The sequence below is a fragment of the Erpetoichthys calabaricus genome, chromosome 13 (genome assembly GCF_900747795.2).
Source record: "Erpetoichthys calabaricus chromosome 13, fErpCal1.3, whole genome shotgun sequence".
In the NCBI taxonomy this organism is placed as follows: Eukaryota; Metazoa; Chordata; class Cladistia; order Polypteriformes; family Polypteridae; genus Erpetoichthys; species Erpetoichthys calabaricus.
The window spans coordinates 90,428,772-90,443,461 of record NC_041406.2 but is presented as its reverse complement, the minus strand read 5'-3'; the positions used below and the strand labels follow the sequence as shown (position 1 = coordinate 90,443,461).

General features: G+C 41.5%; 1 protein-coding gene across 1 annotated transcript in view; it reads left to right on the top strand.

Annotated features, from left to right (window-relative positions):
- LOC114663476 (collagen alpha-2(VI) chain-like) overlaps nt 1–14,690 on the top strand; it is a 64,738-nt gene that overhangs the window by 41,767 nt on the left and 8,281 nt on the right. The window contains exons 19-27 of the mRNA XM_028817225.2: nt 5–67; nt 3,251–3,301; nt 3,533–3,568; nt 4,537–4,599; nt 8,676–8,738; nt 10,328–10,363; nt 10,456–10,501; nt 13,064–13,216; nt 14,148–14,594. Coding sequence (XP_028673058.1) covers nt 5–67; nt 3,251–3,301; nt 3,533–3,568; nt 4,537–4,599; nt 8,676–8,738; nt 10,328–10,363; nt 10,456–10,501; nt 13,064–13,216; nt 14,148–14,594 — 958 coding nt within the window. The remainder of the gene's footprint in view (nt 1–4; nt 68–3,250; nt 3,302–3,532; nt 3,569–4,536; nt 4,600–8,675; nt 8,739–10,327; nt 10,364–10,455; nt 10,502–13,063; nt 13,217–14,147; nt 14,595–14,690) is intronic.

The following is a 14,690-nucleotide window of genomic DNA, read 5'->3' as shown; positions in this document are numbered from 1 at the left end:
CTAGGGCTCACCAGGAGATACAGGAAATGCGGGACCTCGAGGTGATATTGGCCCACAAGGAGCTAAGGTGCAGGTTTTAAGTTTCTCCTTTTTACTTCAGACATATTGTACTCTGTGTTTTGGCATGCAGTCTTTTAACATGCAAAAGTGGTGAATACAGAGTTTCTGGGCTGCATCACCATCTTAGTTAACGTTTTATGTTGGAAAATGAGTGTGTATTTTGCAATTTATTAAATGAATCAATGAATTTCCCCTTGGGATTAATACATTTTATCTAATCTAATCAATCCATTTAAAATAGTTTCTATATAATGCTGTCTGTAATATAAGCTTCTTTAAGAATATATTATTATTATTATTATTGTTATTCTTTGGTGATGGACAGGTTGACAGATGAGATTAGACAGGAGTCCCCGTGGACTGTGATGTTTGCTGATGACATTGTGATCTGTAGAGAGAGTAGGGAGCATGTTGAGGAGATCCCGGAGAGGTGGAGATATGAGAGGAGAGGAATGAAGGTCAGTAGGACCACCAAGACATAATACCAGTCTGTAAATGAGAGGGAGGTCAGAGGAATGGTGAGGATGCAGGGAGTAGAGTTGGCGAAGGTGGATGAGTTTAAATACTTGGGATCAACAGTACAGAGTAATGGGGATTGTGGAAGAGAGGTGAAGAAGAGAGTGCAGGAAGGGTGGAGTGGGTGGAGAAGAGTCTCAGGAGTGATTTGTGACAGACGGGTATCAGCAAGAGTGAAAGGGAAGGTCTACAGGACGGTAGTGAGACCAGCTATGTTATATGGGTTGGAGACGGTGGCACTGACCAGAAAGCAGGAGACAGAGCTAGAGGTAGCAGAGTTAAAGATGCTAAGATTTGCGTTTGGTGTGACGAGGATGGACAGGATTAGAAATGAGGACATTAGAGGGTCAGCTCAGGTGGAATGGTTGTTAGACAAAGTCAGAGAGGCGAGATTGCGTTGGTTTGGACATGTGCAGAGGAGAGATGCTGAGTATATTGGGTGAAGTTTTCTAAGGATAGAGCTGCCAGGGAAGAGGAAAAGAGGAAGGCCTAAAAGAAGGTTCATGGATGTGGTGAGAGAGGACATGCAGGTGATGGGTGTTAAAGAACAGGATGACGAGGACAGGAAGATATGGAAGAAGATGATCCACTGTGGCAACCCCTAACAGGAGCAGCCAAAAGAAGAAGAAGATTATTATTTTTATTATTATTATTACCAGTAATGGCGCACTGCATGATAAGGTACAGTGAATACACTTGACTTGAGCATTCCTAGTTTTCGTACTCTTTCTCTGTACGTTTACCATTCGTTTGCTCAGAGGTTGATGCACTTGCTGCTTCCTGAGCAGCTCTTCTTTTCTCCACCCTAGCGGGCCGCTTCTTCTCTTCTGTCGTCGGCATCTTTTCTGCGTTAAAACTGATTAAGTCAGTGTCTGTGTTGCAATAACTTAGTACATTTTCCTTAATTTTTCACTTAAGCTGGCACTTAAGTCTTCAATCTTCCTCAAGAATGATTTAAGATATGCAGAGGTAGGGGAAGTGACGGCAAAGGGATAAGAACGGCGCCCGTACAAATGCGCCACATGGCCGCCCTGCTGGCCACTGCCGAGAGTTGATTCTACAATAAAATAAAAAGAGGAATAACCTTGGAGGTTAATCATCACCCTGAAAGCGGATAGTAGGCGCCACGTAGTGTATGTGTACCAAATTTCAGGTCGATAGTTCAAACGGTTTGCAAGCTACTGGTGATTTAAAATCTTGGACAGACAAACAGACAGTCACGGTAGAGTATTATTTAAGATTATTATACCCACTCCGTGCCATTTGTACAGTGCGGCTGCAGAGAGCTCAAACAACTTGGCACATCTACATAAAAACGACAAGGGTGAGCTTTCGTGAAGACTTTTACTGGACATACCTCATTGTAAACTGAAATATTTACAAATGAAACATAAAGATATTTACAGGTGTACAATCAAAGACAATAAATAAGAAGTAATGGTTTACAAAGCAGTACATAGCAGACAGTGTACATTAAACAATAAAGCTTTAAGATATAAGACACTTACAAGGTGAGTGATTTCCAGGGTCGGATTGTGACAAGAGATGTGCGTAGGCAGAGATTCAGATTGCTGTGTACCACAACTAACCAGACTCAGGGGTTTATGTGCCTTAAAGATATTCTTTGGACGTGACTAAAACAAGAGATAAAGGGGTGCCTACATGAAGCACGAGGGGTGCATTGTATTTAAATGTTCATTATGGGGCCTACGTGTTTTACATGAGCTTCATGGACATTTATAACACCACTGTGAGTGTGGGATGCGACTGATAGGGGTGTTAATAAATGACGAGACAAAGGGGGAGCACAGCTCAACAAATAACAGTAACAGTTAACAGCATGTGGGGCAGAACAATTATTATGATTTTATTGCTTTGCGCCCTCCCCCACCATAACCTATCGTCTAGGAGGAGGAGCGAAAGCTTTAGATTCGTCAAAAATTTCGATCTCCAGTTTTCGACAGATCTCGATGTTTTAGGGTCCTCCGATACTGAAAATATCGATATATCGATGATGTGTGCGTGTCTGTCTGTGTGTCACAGTTACTAGAGCTAAAACAGCTGGATGGAAAAATACCAAACTGGAAACTTGAGTCTGTTATGGGATGACGATATGCTGATTAGTTTTTGAGACAAATAGTGCAAGAGAAAGAGGCACTTCTAGGGGAACCCTCAAATACCGTAATTCTGCAATTAATTATGAATTTTTCTCATCAATTACTATTGTATTTTATGATCAGAGAGATCAGCATCAGAGCAGTAAATAATTATTGAAATGTTAGAGAATAGTTCGGGTAACTTGGTTCCTAGGGTGCAAAGCCTACTGATGCTCACATCTGAATTTTAATTATTATTATTATTATTATTATTATTATACATTTTCTTTATATAGCACCTTTCCCATGCTCAAGGTGCTTATTGACTTAATACTCTGATTTTTAAAGAGAGAAGCATAAAATTTAAAAGATCAGTAATATCATCACTTACCTTTTTATTTAATTAACAAAACTTTTTTGGATAGCTTATTATATAAATATAAAAATTGTGTAAAGAATTTTTTTTAATTCATTAATTTTACCTGTAGTGAATTAAGGCAAATCGAAGAACTACTCAGTTTTTGACTTCTCAGGTCTATGTTATGAACACTTCTCCTCACTTAACTTTCTTTGTAAAGGGTGATAAAGGCAAAGATGGCTACAGCTACGCAGGTACAAGAGGAATACAGGTAAGGGAGTCAAACTGTGCTACTGCCATTTGTAATCAGTAGTTGTATAAGCAGAAACAAAGAACGCTTTATAAAAATATTAATTCAGATCTGCTCTGGTTTGAATAGGATGCAGTTCTGCATGCCTTGCTGATTTGGGATTGTTAAAATCAAAATATATTAAATCTTAAGATGTTACTGTAGACCTTTCCGGTAGAAGTATATTTATAATGTGCATTTTTAATATACCAGGGAGATCGAGGAGATCCTGGATTTCAAGGACTGCAGGTACTTTAATAATTTTGTTGTTTTTGTTCCTAGACTTACAAAGTCCATATGATGATGTAGCCAAGCTTGTTAATGGCAGCTGTAGTCACCTTTATATCTGGTAATCACTGAAAGCATCTTATGGCACAAGGAGACTAAGAATACAACATGCAGGGCGTTCACACTCATTCACACTGCCGTATTAACGTCTACTGGGCCAGTTGAAGGTCACAAATTGCCATGTTATAACATAAGAACATTTACCGTACATACTCACGTTTAAGTTCCCTGTGTATAATTTACCGTATAATTTCCGGTATTTTATAATGTCGGTCGTATAAACCTCACGCTTTTGGTCCAAGAGACTATGATATGCTAACACCCACCAGAGAGAGTAACCACGGAGCACACAGCCTTTATTTTCTATGTATTGTGCCTATGTGACCACACAGTAATACCCGAACTATTCCGAAGCGACGCTTGCACTGATTTGTGTTTTTTGTATCTAACACCCTCATACACCTTTATCGTAGCAGCATAAGAGAAGATATGAAGCTGGTTTTAAATTAAAAGTCATTGAAAGGAGAATTGGTAACTGCACTGCTGCAACAAAATTTGATGTGTCTGAGAAACTAGTGCGAGATTGGAGGAGGCAAGAAGATGTAAAACAAAAAAATAATAAGGGTCGTATTTTTGAAAGGGCGTACAAGTCAGGGTCTGATTTTATGAACGATTTTTCAGGTTTCAAGACCCAACTCATACGCAAGTATATATGGTAAAAAACATGAGAGGAGATCATTCAGTCCATCAAAACATGCAAGTCTTTTGGATGTAAGAATAAAATAGATATCTAGGAAAGAGCCCATGTGGACACACGGAGAACATGCAAATACCACCTAACACCATTGAGCTGGTGTTTGAAAGAAAAGAAATAAATCTAAGGCAACCTATGTTGATTAAAATGTCATTAATATTTACATTTTTTGCAGGGTCCCAGGGGTCATTTTGGAGAGAAAGGAACACCAGGACCCAAAGGGAGCAAAGGAGAAGCGGTCAGTGGAAGGGGGGATCTGTAGGGTGCATAACAGCATTTGAGGTGAATAAAAATAATTACAGTAATCCAAACTCTAGAGCACTACTAGAGACTCCGAGTGTTACTGGCTTGTAGAAGTAAAGACATGTCATCTTACACCCTTATTCACCATTACGTTATGATTGGACCCACAGCTGGAGGTTGACATTTGAAGACATCATGGCTGAAATAAAAGTCCTCCGTAGCTTTACAGCAGAGTTACAGGAAAAACTGAGCAGCCATCACCGAAAGAAAAAAGCCTCAGGAACTAATAATATAACTGTAATGAAAAGAGGCATCATCATCAACATCACCAATAATGAGCAAAAAAAAGGGGGAAATATAATGGAATCATCCGTCTTTATCTTAGACGTCCACAGTAGACTACAGCAGGTCATCCATTAAGAGTTCCCCATGAGTCATGAGCAGCTAATGTGGAAGAACCAGTCAATAAGTGGCTTCACAAGCCTGGATATTATTGGGCAAAAAATCTCACATAGTGACTAACCTCCTCTGTGGATTGATGAAAGAAGCAACAAGAACACATCTTTAAAAACTGAAGGAACCCGAATCCATTCACAATCCAATCCACAATCATTATCATACCTCCTGGAATCAAGTTAGGGTTCAGCATAAATCTGAAAGTCATCGTCTGTCAAAATACTGCACTGGAAAATGAAGACTTTGCTTCCTGAACACTTTTGTGTTTATCTTAAGGATTTTGGCCTGTGTGGTCGAGTGCAAGGACTCCAAGACCCAAGTATAAATATTTGGGAGCCAACCGGTCATCTCCGTTTAATCCAACAATGGAAAATAAAGGAAAAATGTCCACTAAGGGAGTAAAGATAACAGAAAAGTCCAAGATGAAAAGAAATATCATCAGGCTAGGTATTTTGCTTTCTTTGCTCCTACAGATAAGGAGCTCCATCCCGTGGTATGTTCTGTTCAAAAAGAAATACCTCCTTGTGGTGGCTGCTGGATTTATAGGTGTGGGACTGGAAGGGGCAGAGTCAATTGTCCTCACTGGGAGTGCTGCAGAGGAAACAGAAGAGGAGAAGGTTGATGCCAGCACCCCCTCTCAACCTGGGGTGGTAGTACACACCTCAGATAAGCCTGGAGGGTAATCGTGACACCTGCTAATCAAAAAATCCACCTTTAAATTTCACAATCATCTACCATTTTATTTCCATCATCGCCTATTTTTGTGATTTCCTCTCATGTAATAAGTATACATATACAGTACAACAACTACAACTGGGTCATCAGTGGTGACCTAAGAGTAGTGGCACTGCTACCAGGAATGAAGCTCAGATTTATCAAGTCCTAGTGTTTTATTTAGCCATGCTAAAGACTCTCATTACATTAAAAAGAACTGGTCAGCCCATAAGCATTGGGTTTCAGGCACCAGATGTCGTGATTCGGGAGTCCCAAAAGCACTTCAAAGGTTGCCCTCTGGGGGGGGGGGGGGGAGGGCAAATACCATCAAAACCTGACTAGGCGCAAAGGGGCTTGAAAATCTTTATAAAAGTAAAAAGTTTGTTTTATCAAAGTGCTGAGCAATACATGAAGCTCCTATGAGCACAGTCAGTCAGTCAGTCATTGTCCAACACGCTATGTCCTAACAAAGGGTCACGGGGGTCTGCTGGAGCCAATTCCAGCCAACACAGGAGGCAAGGCAGGAACAAACTCCGGGCAGGGCGCCAGCCCACCACAGCCTGACAAAGTCCCAATACAGAATCCAAAGGTGATTTTCCCCTTGGGATTAATAGAGTATCTATCTATCTATCTATCAAAAAACAGAGCACAAGTTCAAAAAATCCAGAAAACACAAAAAAGCGATAGCACAAAGCCCAGAAAATGTGAGACACTCCACTCCTTAGTGTCTTCGAGATGAACTGCCAGGATTAATGGAAGGCCCGCCCATAAACCATTCCTGTGTGTGACTTGCAGGTGGCCCCACCCCTTAGGGAACCACCCACAAAACACATGGGACATATTCAGGGTCTTTTTCTGTTACAAATAGACACATAGAAAAATGTACATCTGTACTAATAAAAGGCAAAGCCCTCACTGACTGACTCATCACTAATTCTCCAACTTCCCATGTAGGTAGAAGGCTGGATGGCAGGCTCATTCCTTACAGCTTACTTACATAAGTTAAGCAGGTTTCATTTTGAAATTCTACACATAACGGTCATAGCGGTTGACAACGTCCGCCATGTTAAACTTTCCTATTCATGGCCCCATCTTCACGAAATTTGGTCGGCAGCTTGCCTGCTCTAACCGAAACCGAAGTACATACTTATTTCGGTGATGTGACGCCACTGTTGGCCGCCATATTGAACTTTCCAATGGTCTTTGTTAATTATGGGCCCATCTTCAAGAAATTTGGTACGCAGGTTCCCAACGCTAACTGAATCCTACTTACATACATATATACGTCCATAGCCTGCAGCTCGGTCGCCGTGTGAGGTGGCGTCATGCCTCCCATCCCCACGCCTCCCACGTAGTTGGCTGCCTGCCTCTATAAGGCCATCCGTCTCTCCGGTCTCTTCATTCCCTTCCTTGCTTCGCCACAGTATTCACGTCTCCCTGCTGATAACTGCAGCGGCTTCTCTGCTGTTTTGTTGTTCGTTTATTATGATTATAGTTATTGTGTAGGTATTTTAGACTTAGTTTACATTGTTCAGGTACCCATTTCCTTTATCGTTCCAACCGTACACCCATTAACATGTCTATCGAGGTGATCACCATCGATCAAAGAACTGTCACTTACTGAGTGGTTTCCATGCCCGGAGATGGCGCCTGCCTTTTCCTTTCTTTTTTTTACATATTGCACGGCCATATCAGGCTCACTCTTGATATCCGGAGGAACATTGTGTCTTATGTATTGAATGACTGGGACAGGTTCAAGGTGTGGACAGATGACAGTACAGGAGATAATTATACTACACAGGAGCACTAGAAGAGTGAAATGCTTAGGCCCTTCACCTATGGTTCTGCATGTGAGTTGATGGCTGCCGCTGAATTGTTCGGTTGTCGCTTTCAAGTGTACCGAAATGGCCAAATATTTTACACCTTTGGACAACCGCCAATGCCTCTTAAACATCTTAGATTCACAGGTGACGATTTGAGTAGTGGACACTTTGATGTTTATGAATGTTTAAACTCTCAAAAGCTGGATGCGAAGTTATCGATAAAACCCATTTCAATTCAAACGCCTCCAATTTCCAGTAAGGCTCTGCTTCGCAATGACAATTAATAAGTCTCAGGGACAGACCCTACAAAAGGTTGGCATTGATTTGAGGCAAGATTGCTTTTCACATGGCCAACTATACCTTGCATGCTCAACAGTAAGCTCAGCGCACAGCTTGGTCATATTACAACCGGAGGGCCGAACTGACAATGTGGTATACAATGAGATCCTTAACAAATAATTATTGGTATATTTTCCCTCAGTTTAAAAAGGTTTACTTTTCTTCCTAATAAAAATTTTAAAGCAGTACTTCGCCGCTGTGAAGTGCGGGTATTTTGGTAGTAATAAATAAAAGAAACATAAATACAAATAAATGGCCTAAAATGAGACAATACAAACAAAAAGTACCACTTTGAACCCCAGCCTGAAACATGACAGCAGAAAAGTGGGGCACATGGACTAAAGAAGAGAGTTTCATGAAAGCAATGAACAAGGAATGTGAAGGATTTTGATATTTAGGACAGATGTTTCCACAGTTAACTGAGGCAAAGATTAAGAAAGGCATTTTTGATGGCTGATAAATCACACAAGTCATAAATGACAAGCGTTTTCAAGATCTGCAACTGGGAAAGCACATGGAAGGCATTTAAGGATGTTGTTGAATAAACTATGTTCAGCTGGTTATCTTCATATGTAGCCTTGTGACCACCAGAAATGAGAAGAGCAAAAATCTTTGGTGTAATCTGAAAGAAATAAAATGACAATGTGAAATAGGCAGAATAAGCTTTAATCTATTTTAAGTTAAAAAAAATTGATGTTAACATTAAAAAATGTTTCATTGTTTTGTTGTAAACATCTAGGGACATCCGGGCCCAGAAGGTGTTCCAGGAGAGAGGGGACCAAGAGGCAGTCCAGGCATACGGGTAGGCCTCATTGACCCCTTAGGTCTAAGATGGCACTTCATAGTTTCAGAATGGTAATACTGTGACTTTAGAAGATGCGGCATATAAAGAGTGATTAGCATTTATAAGCTGGAGAGCTAAACCTCCAAGATGATCCCACATCCTAATATATTTTATGATATTAGTAGCTGTGCTACCCGTCTAAGATGGATTAAAATCTATTCTAAGTAATCAATGTAAGCCTCAGCATATTCAGCATTAATGTTTCCAGAAAGTATTTTATACTGCATGTAGTAATAAAATGCACTTCATTTTTCAATCCAACACATGGTGCATTACTAACATTACCACTGCTTTTATGAATCTTAAACCAAATGGCATATAGCCCAGGATGGACACACAGATACACAGACACACATACAGACAAATGTACTTTTATGAAGGTGGATAATTTAAGTTGTTAATAAATTTAAGAACATTTGGTAATATTTACCAATGGTGGATTTGATTATTTGTGCATGAAAGGGAAGCAATCCGTTCCAAACACTAGTTTTGTGGGATGCAGATCACTTTCTCATTAGCCTCACATTCAAGTAGTAAACTACTAATAAGTTACACCGCAAGGAGCAGATCTTAACTAAGTAGTCATCTCCACATGAGTTTGGTTTTCAAACCATCAGGCCTCTCGAATGCCTGAGTTCCAGGGAACCAGCGAAGTCACTTATCTGAATTTCCAGATGTCACACCTCATAAACCTTACAAGTCAGAGTTTCAGGTTGCAGCCCTCTTAGGCAGTAAACTCACATTCATGTGTGGCCAGCTCAACAACTTGGATTTCCCCTAAGCTGCTACACTACAAGCCTGGATTCTTTAGCTTTGGCCCACTTTCAGGCATAGATTCAAAGTAGTAGCTCTGATAAAATTGGGTTCCCAGTTTGCAACCTGGTTCTCTGGTAGACACCCAATGATAAACCAGAATTCACTGGTAATTGTTCACTCTTAAGTCTGGTAGAAGGTCACCACGATCAATGACTTCCAGTGTGGTAGCTCACCTACTAACTGTTATTCATAGTTAGCAGGCCTCATGCATCCAAGTTCCAGAGCAGTAAATTACTAACAAGCCCTCTCTTGGCCCACTCATAATCTTTGGGCCGTGTATAGCAGTTCTGTCACAAGCGTGGACCCTTTGGTACAAACTCCCTCTCGCGCCTCTTTTACAAGCAGCAGCACTCTTAACTCTGCGTTCCCATATGGCAGTCCACATACAAGTCGCGTTCACGATCAAAGACCCTTCATAAACATGGACTCACATAGATCTGCTCGCTGGTACTTTAGCTGGCAGGCACCTCTGTAATACATGAATTCTTTGGAAGTTTGAAATCTGAAAGCTCGGATTTCTGGGATTAGAGCCCACTCACAAACTGGGATTCACAGGTGGTGGCCCACATGAATCTGGGATCCTGAGCTACAGTCCAATCATAAATCCAACCAATCACAAAGCAGGACTGACTTTTATGTTTATGTGAAACTTTTAGTGTTTTCTTACATTTTTGAAATACAATACATAATATATTGTAACAAAGATAAAAACGCTCTGCTATCTCTTATAGGGCCCTCCTGGAATTCGGGGTGCTCCGGGTATAACTGTAAGTTACTTTAACTGCTTGGCAAATATCTTAAATGATGAGGTGGCGGATTCACTGCTTTACCGGCTAATGTCTTTGCTCTTTGTTTCCAGGACTGCGACATCATGAGTTACGTGAGAGAGACGTGCGGCTGCTGTGGTAAGATAATGTCAGGAAGTTAACTAACTAACGTCTTTCTTTCTGAACATTGATTAATTATATTGTGAAAACTGGCTCCTTTTTCAACTCTGACAGCAAATCTTTGTTTAATGTAACCAGTTGGCGTGTCACTGAGCCCCAAACAACATACCCAATAAAGTCATGGGTACACATAATGGATTCTTTAATTAGCAAAATAATAAAATACCACCCAAAAACTGTACAAACAAGTACAGGTCTTCCTCCTTCCTCCTCCAGTTGAGTGTCACCCACTACCTCCTGACTCTGACTTTCTGAGGTAAGACAGCAGGCTCCCTTTATACTGGACATGGAACAGCTTCTGTTGACCCAGCATGACCTGTGGGGAGCCTCTATGCCTGGTCACTATTCAGGGAGTCAATGTAGAGGTGGTCTACTCCTACAAGTATTTGGGGGTCGACATCAATGACAGCTTGGACTGGTCTTGTAACACTTTCCTATAGAAGAAAGGTCTGAGTAGAATCTTCTTCCTCAGGAGACTGCACTCCTTTAATGTGGGCAGTGACCTCTTTAACATCTTCCATAACTCTGTGATGGCCAGTGTGGTGTGATGGGCTGGTAACATCACTCCAAGAGTGGACCACTGAATCAACAAGCCAATTAAAAGGGCAGACCAGTTATGGGATGAACTCTGGACCCCCACATGGTAGTGGCAAAGGAGAGAACTAAAACTAAACTGAGTGCCATTATGAACAAAGCTGCCATCCTCTCAATGACACACCAACTCTGAGGACTTTCAGACAAGAAATCATTCAGCAAAAGCGAATCAAGAAACGAGCCAACAACAGTGAGACGCCTGTGTGGCTCTGCGTTGTGACTGGGACTGCCAAGTCAGAAGTTTTCTTTCTTTTTATTTTTTAATTTTTAGTCATTCTGGTGTGTGTATATATATATTTTTTTATCTATCTATTAAATAGTGCCTTTCTATCTATCTTTCTATCTATTGTAACAAAAGGCGCCTGACCCGACACGGAGGCACGTATAAAATAAAAAGACTTTTATTTTTCTTCAGCTGGAAGGCACGTCTTTCCCATGTCCCCCAGCCACAACACAGTCCCAAAACACACCACACACTTTCTTCTCCTACACCACCACTCCTCCCAGGCAACCTCGTCCTCCTCCACCCAACTCTGGCCGCTGAGTGGTGGTTGCTGGCCCCTTTTATTGGGCACCCAGAAGTGCTCCAGGCGTTTGATTGCTGACATCTGGCTGCACTTCCAGGTGTGTGTGAAACTAGTGCCCAGAAGGGTCCAGCAACTCCTGCTGCAGCATCCCCTGGCGGCGCCTGCAGAACCCAACAGGGCTGCACACATGAAGTCCTGGGGGAGTCCTGAGGCACCGCTGCAACTCAGGGAGGCTGCCATCTTGCATCCAGGGGGAGATGTTGTGTTTCCCATGCTTGCTCCCCTGGTACATATGCTGCTGGAGTGTCCCGGCCGGGCATGGACCCCGGCCATCCGTCACACTATCTATCTATCTATCTATCTATCTATCTATCTATCTATCTATCTATCTATCTATCTATCTATCTATCTATCTGTCATATAGTATCTATCTATCTATCTATTTATCTATCTATCATATAGTGCCTATCTATCTATCCATCATATAGTGCCTATCTATCTATCTATCTATCTATCTATCTATCTATCTATCTATCTATCTGTCATATAGTATCTATGTATCTATTTATCTATCTATCATATAGTGCCTTTCTATCTATCTATCTATTGTGGGAGATGACCGGCTGTTCATCCCGGCCAATACCCCCAGGCCGCTAGATGGAGCCCTCCCTGTAGCATGGAAGTGCCCCGAAGACCAGCAGGGAATTATGGACAATGGAGTTTTTATTCCCAACCCTGCTGGACACCGTGGGACCCACCAGAGGACGCTGCAGGGAGGCTCAAGGACTTATATGTACCCTATAACCTGGAAGTACGTCATGATCACATGACCAGAAGGAACGACGTGCTTCCAGGTTGAAGAAAAGGACTTTTTATCTGACCCGGAAGTGATAAGGAATCATGGACTGTAGGATGGGAAACACTTCCGGGTCAGGGAATATAAAAGGACTGTGGGAAAGCCCACACGCTGAGCTGAGCTGGGAGGAAGGGTGGCGAAGTGTCTGGGAGAGGAGGAGTGATTATAGTGTATTTGTATGTGTAGTGTGGAGTGGAGGTTGCTTTGTGCACAATATTATTATAAAATAAATAATAATTATAGTTTTACCTGGTGTTTGGAATGGTATCTGAGGGTTCAAGGGAGCTCTAGCACCCCCTACTGCTACACTATCTATCTATCTATCTATCTATCTATCTATCTATCTATCTATCTATCTATCTATCTATCTATCTATCTACTATATAGAGCCTTTCGTGTCTATCTATGTCTACATAGGATTTTAATGCTAAATGATATTATAACAGATAAAGATGAGCACATTGCCTGTTAGTAATATGAACGGTAACACTTTGACAGTTTTGGTTAAACACAGTGGGTAACTTGTATCTTCTTTTTTCCCAGAATGCCAGAGGGAGTGCCCACCTTTAGATGTTGTGTTTGTGATTGACAGCTCCGAGAGCGTCGGAAGGACCAACTTCACGCTTGCTAAATACTTTGTCATAAATATTGCAAGCAGATTAGGAAAGATGGCCAGAAACACATCAGATCCATGTGGTAAGGTTTATTTTGGTTTCATTTAGGAAAAATGGAAAAGCTTGACTTTTAATTGTACATGAAATTCTTCAGTTATAAAAAGGAATTTATTTATTTTCTAAATGATGATGTCATTGATGAAAAGTGATATATTAAGATGTGTTTCTGAAAGGAAGGCTGCAGAAGTTACAATAAAGTACTCCCCAGAGCCAATTTGCCCTCACACTTAACACTCCATCCTGACTTGTAGCCCACCTTTTTCAAGCTGGGCAGGTTGTCAGTTTCGCACTAAATTTATATCAAAGTGAATTAGCTTCACTGCAAAGATAATACAAACAGAAGGCTTACAAAAACTGGCAATCTTGAAAGATATGCACAAGCCACACTTACTGTATAACCGATTTTCAAGCGTGTACTTATTGACAGTGGTCATTAGTTGCTTTCCTACCTCAGGAACTTTTTTCAGGAACCTGGAGCTTTTTAGAAAGTCAGAAACTCTGGTAGCATTCCCACCGCAGGCCAACTCTCAGCCGTTTGTAGTTTCCTACTTACCTGTATGGTGCCTTGAAATGGGGGGGGACTACGTAGACAAAGTGTTGTTATTTCTACATGGTGAGACTGTAATGTATGTAAAACCCTTTAAATGAAAGTCTACACGGTGTCTCAATTGTTTGATTTGTAATTGTAAACTGTGGAGCAGAGAGGTAATTCAAGTAAAAACGTGTCTTTGTCCCAAACATTATGGAGGGCGCTATAAATCAATGGCTACACTCCCTGGCCCTGCATGACCAGGTGCTCTGTATGTCACAAGGAGATGTCTGCCTTTCTTATTAGACCAGAAAAGCTGATGAAGATAAGGAAATGCTGCTTGATATTGAAATCCCCTTTCATCAGATAAAGAACCAGTGAGTTTTTCCTTTTTTTATTATTATTATTTTCATTTTGCCTCAAGGTTCCCGGCTTGGAGTCGTTCAGTACAGCCATGAAGGAGCCGTTCAGTCAGTCCGATTTGACGATAGCGAAATTACCTCTGTGTCCTCCTTTGTGGCAAAAGTGAAAGGCTTACAGTGGATAGCAGGAGGAACATGGACACCATCAGCCTTGAGATACACATATGAAGAGCTCATCCTCCCCAGCAGACGAGCCAGCACTAAAGTGTTAGCCATCGTCATAACAGATGGCCGCTATGATCCAAAAGACCCCAGCAACCTAGAAGCCTTGTGCCAAAACGTGGAGGTTTACGCGATTGGGATAGGGGACGACTTGCACCATGAAGCAGAGCATGCATCTTTGAGAAGAATTGCATGCAACCGTGAAGACAGATTTGAGGTGCTCAGTGTTTACGCCCAGCTGGCCGCCGAGGAGTTTCAGGAGACAATCGAAAAGATTGTCTGTCCAGGTCAGCTCTGCTAAATGACGATCCGTGGCAATTTTAAAGTTTGTCGTGGAAACCTGGCTCTGATTATTCATACGTAATGTCACTTTTGTTTTTGTG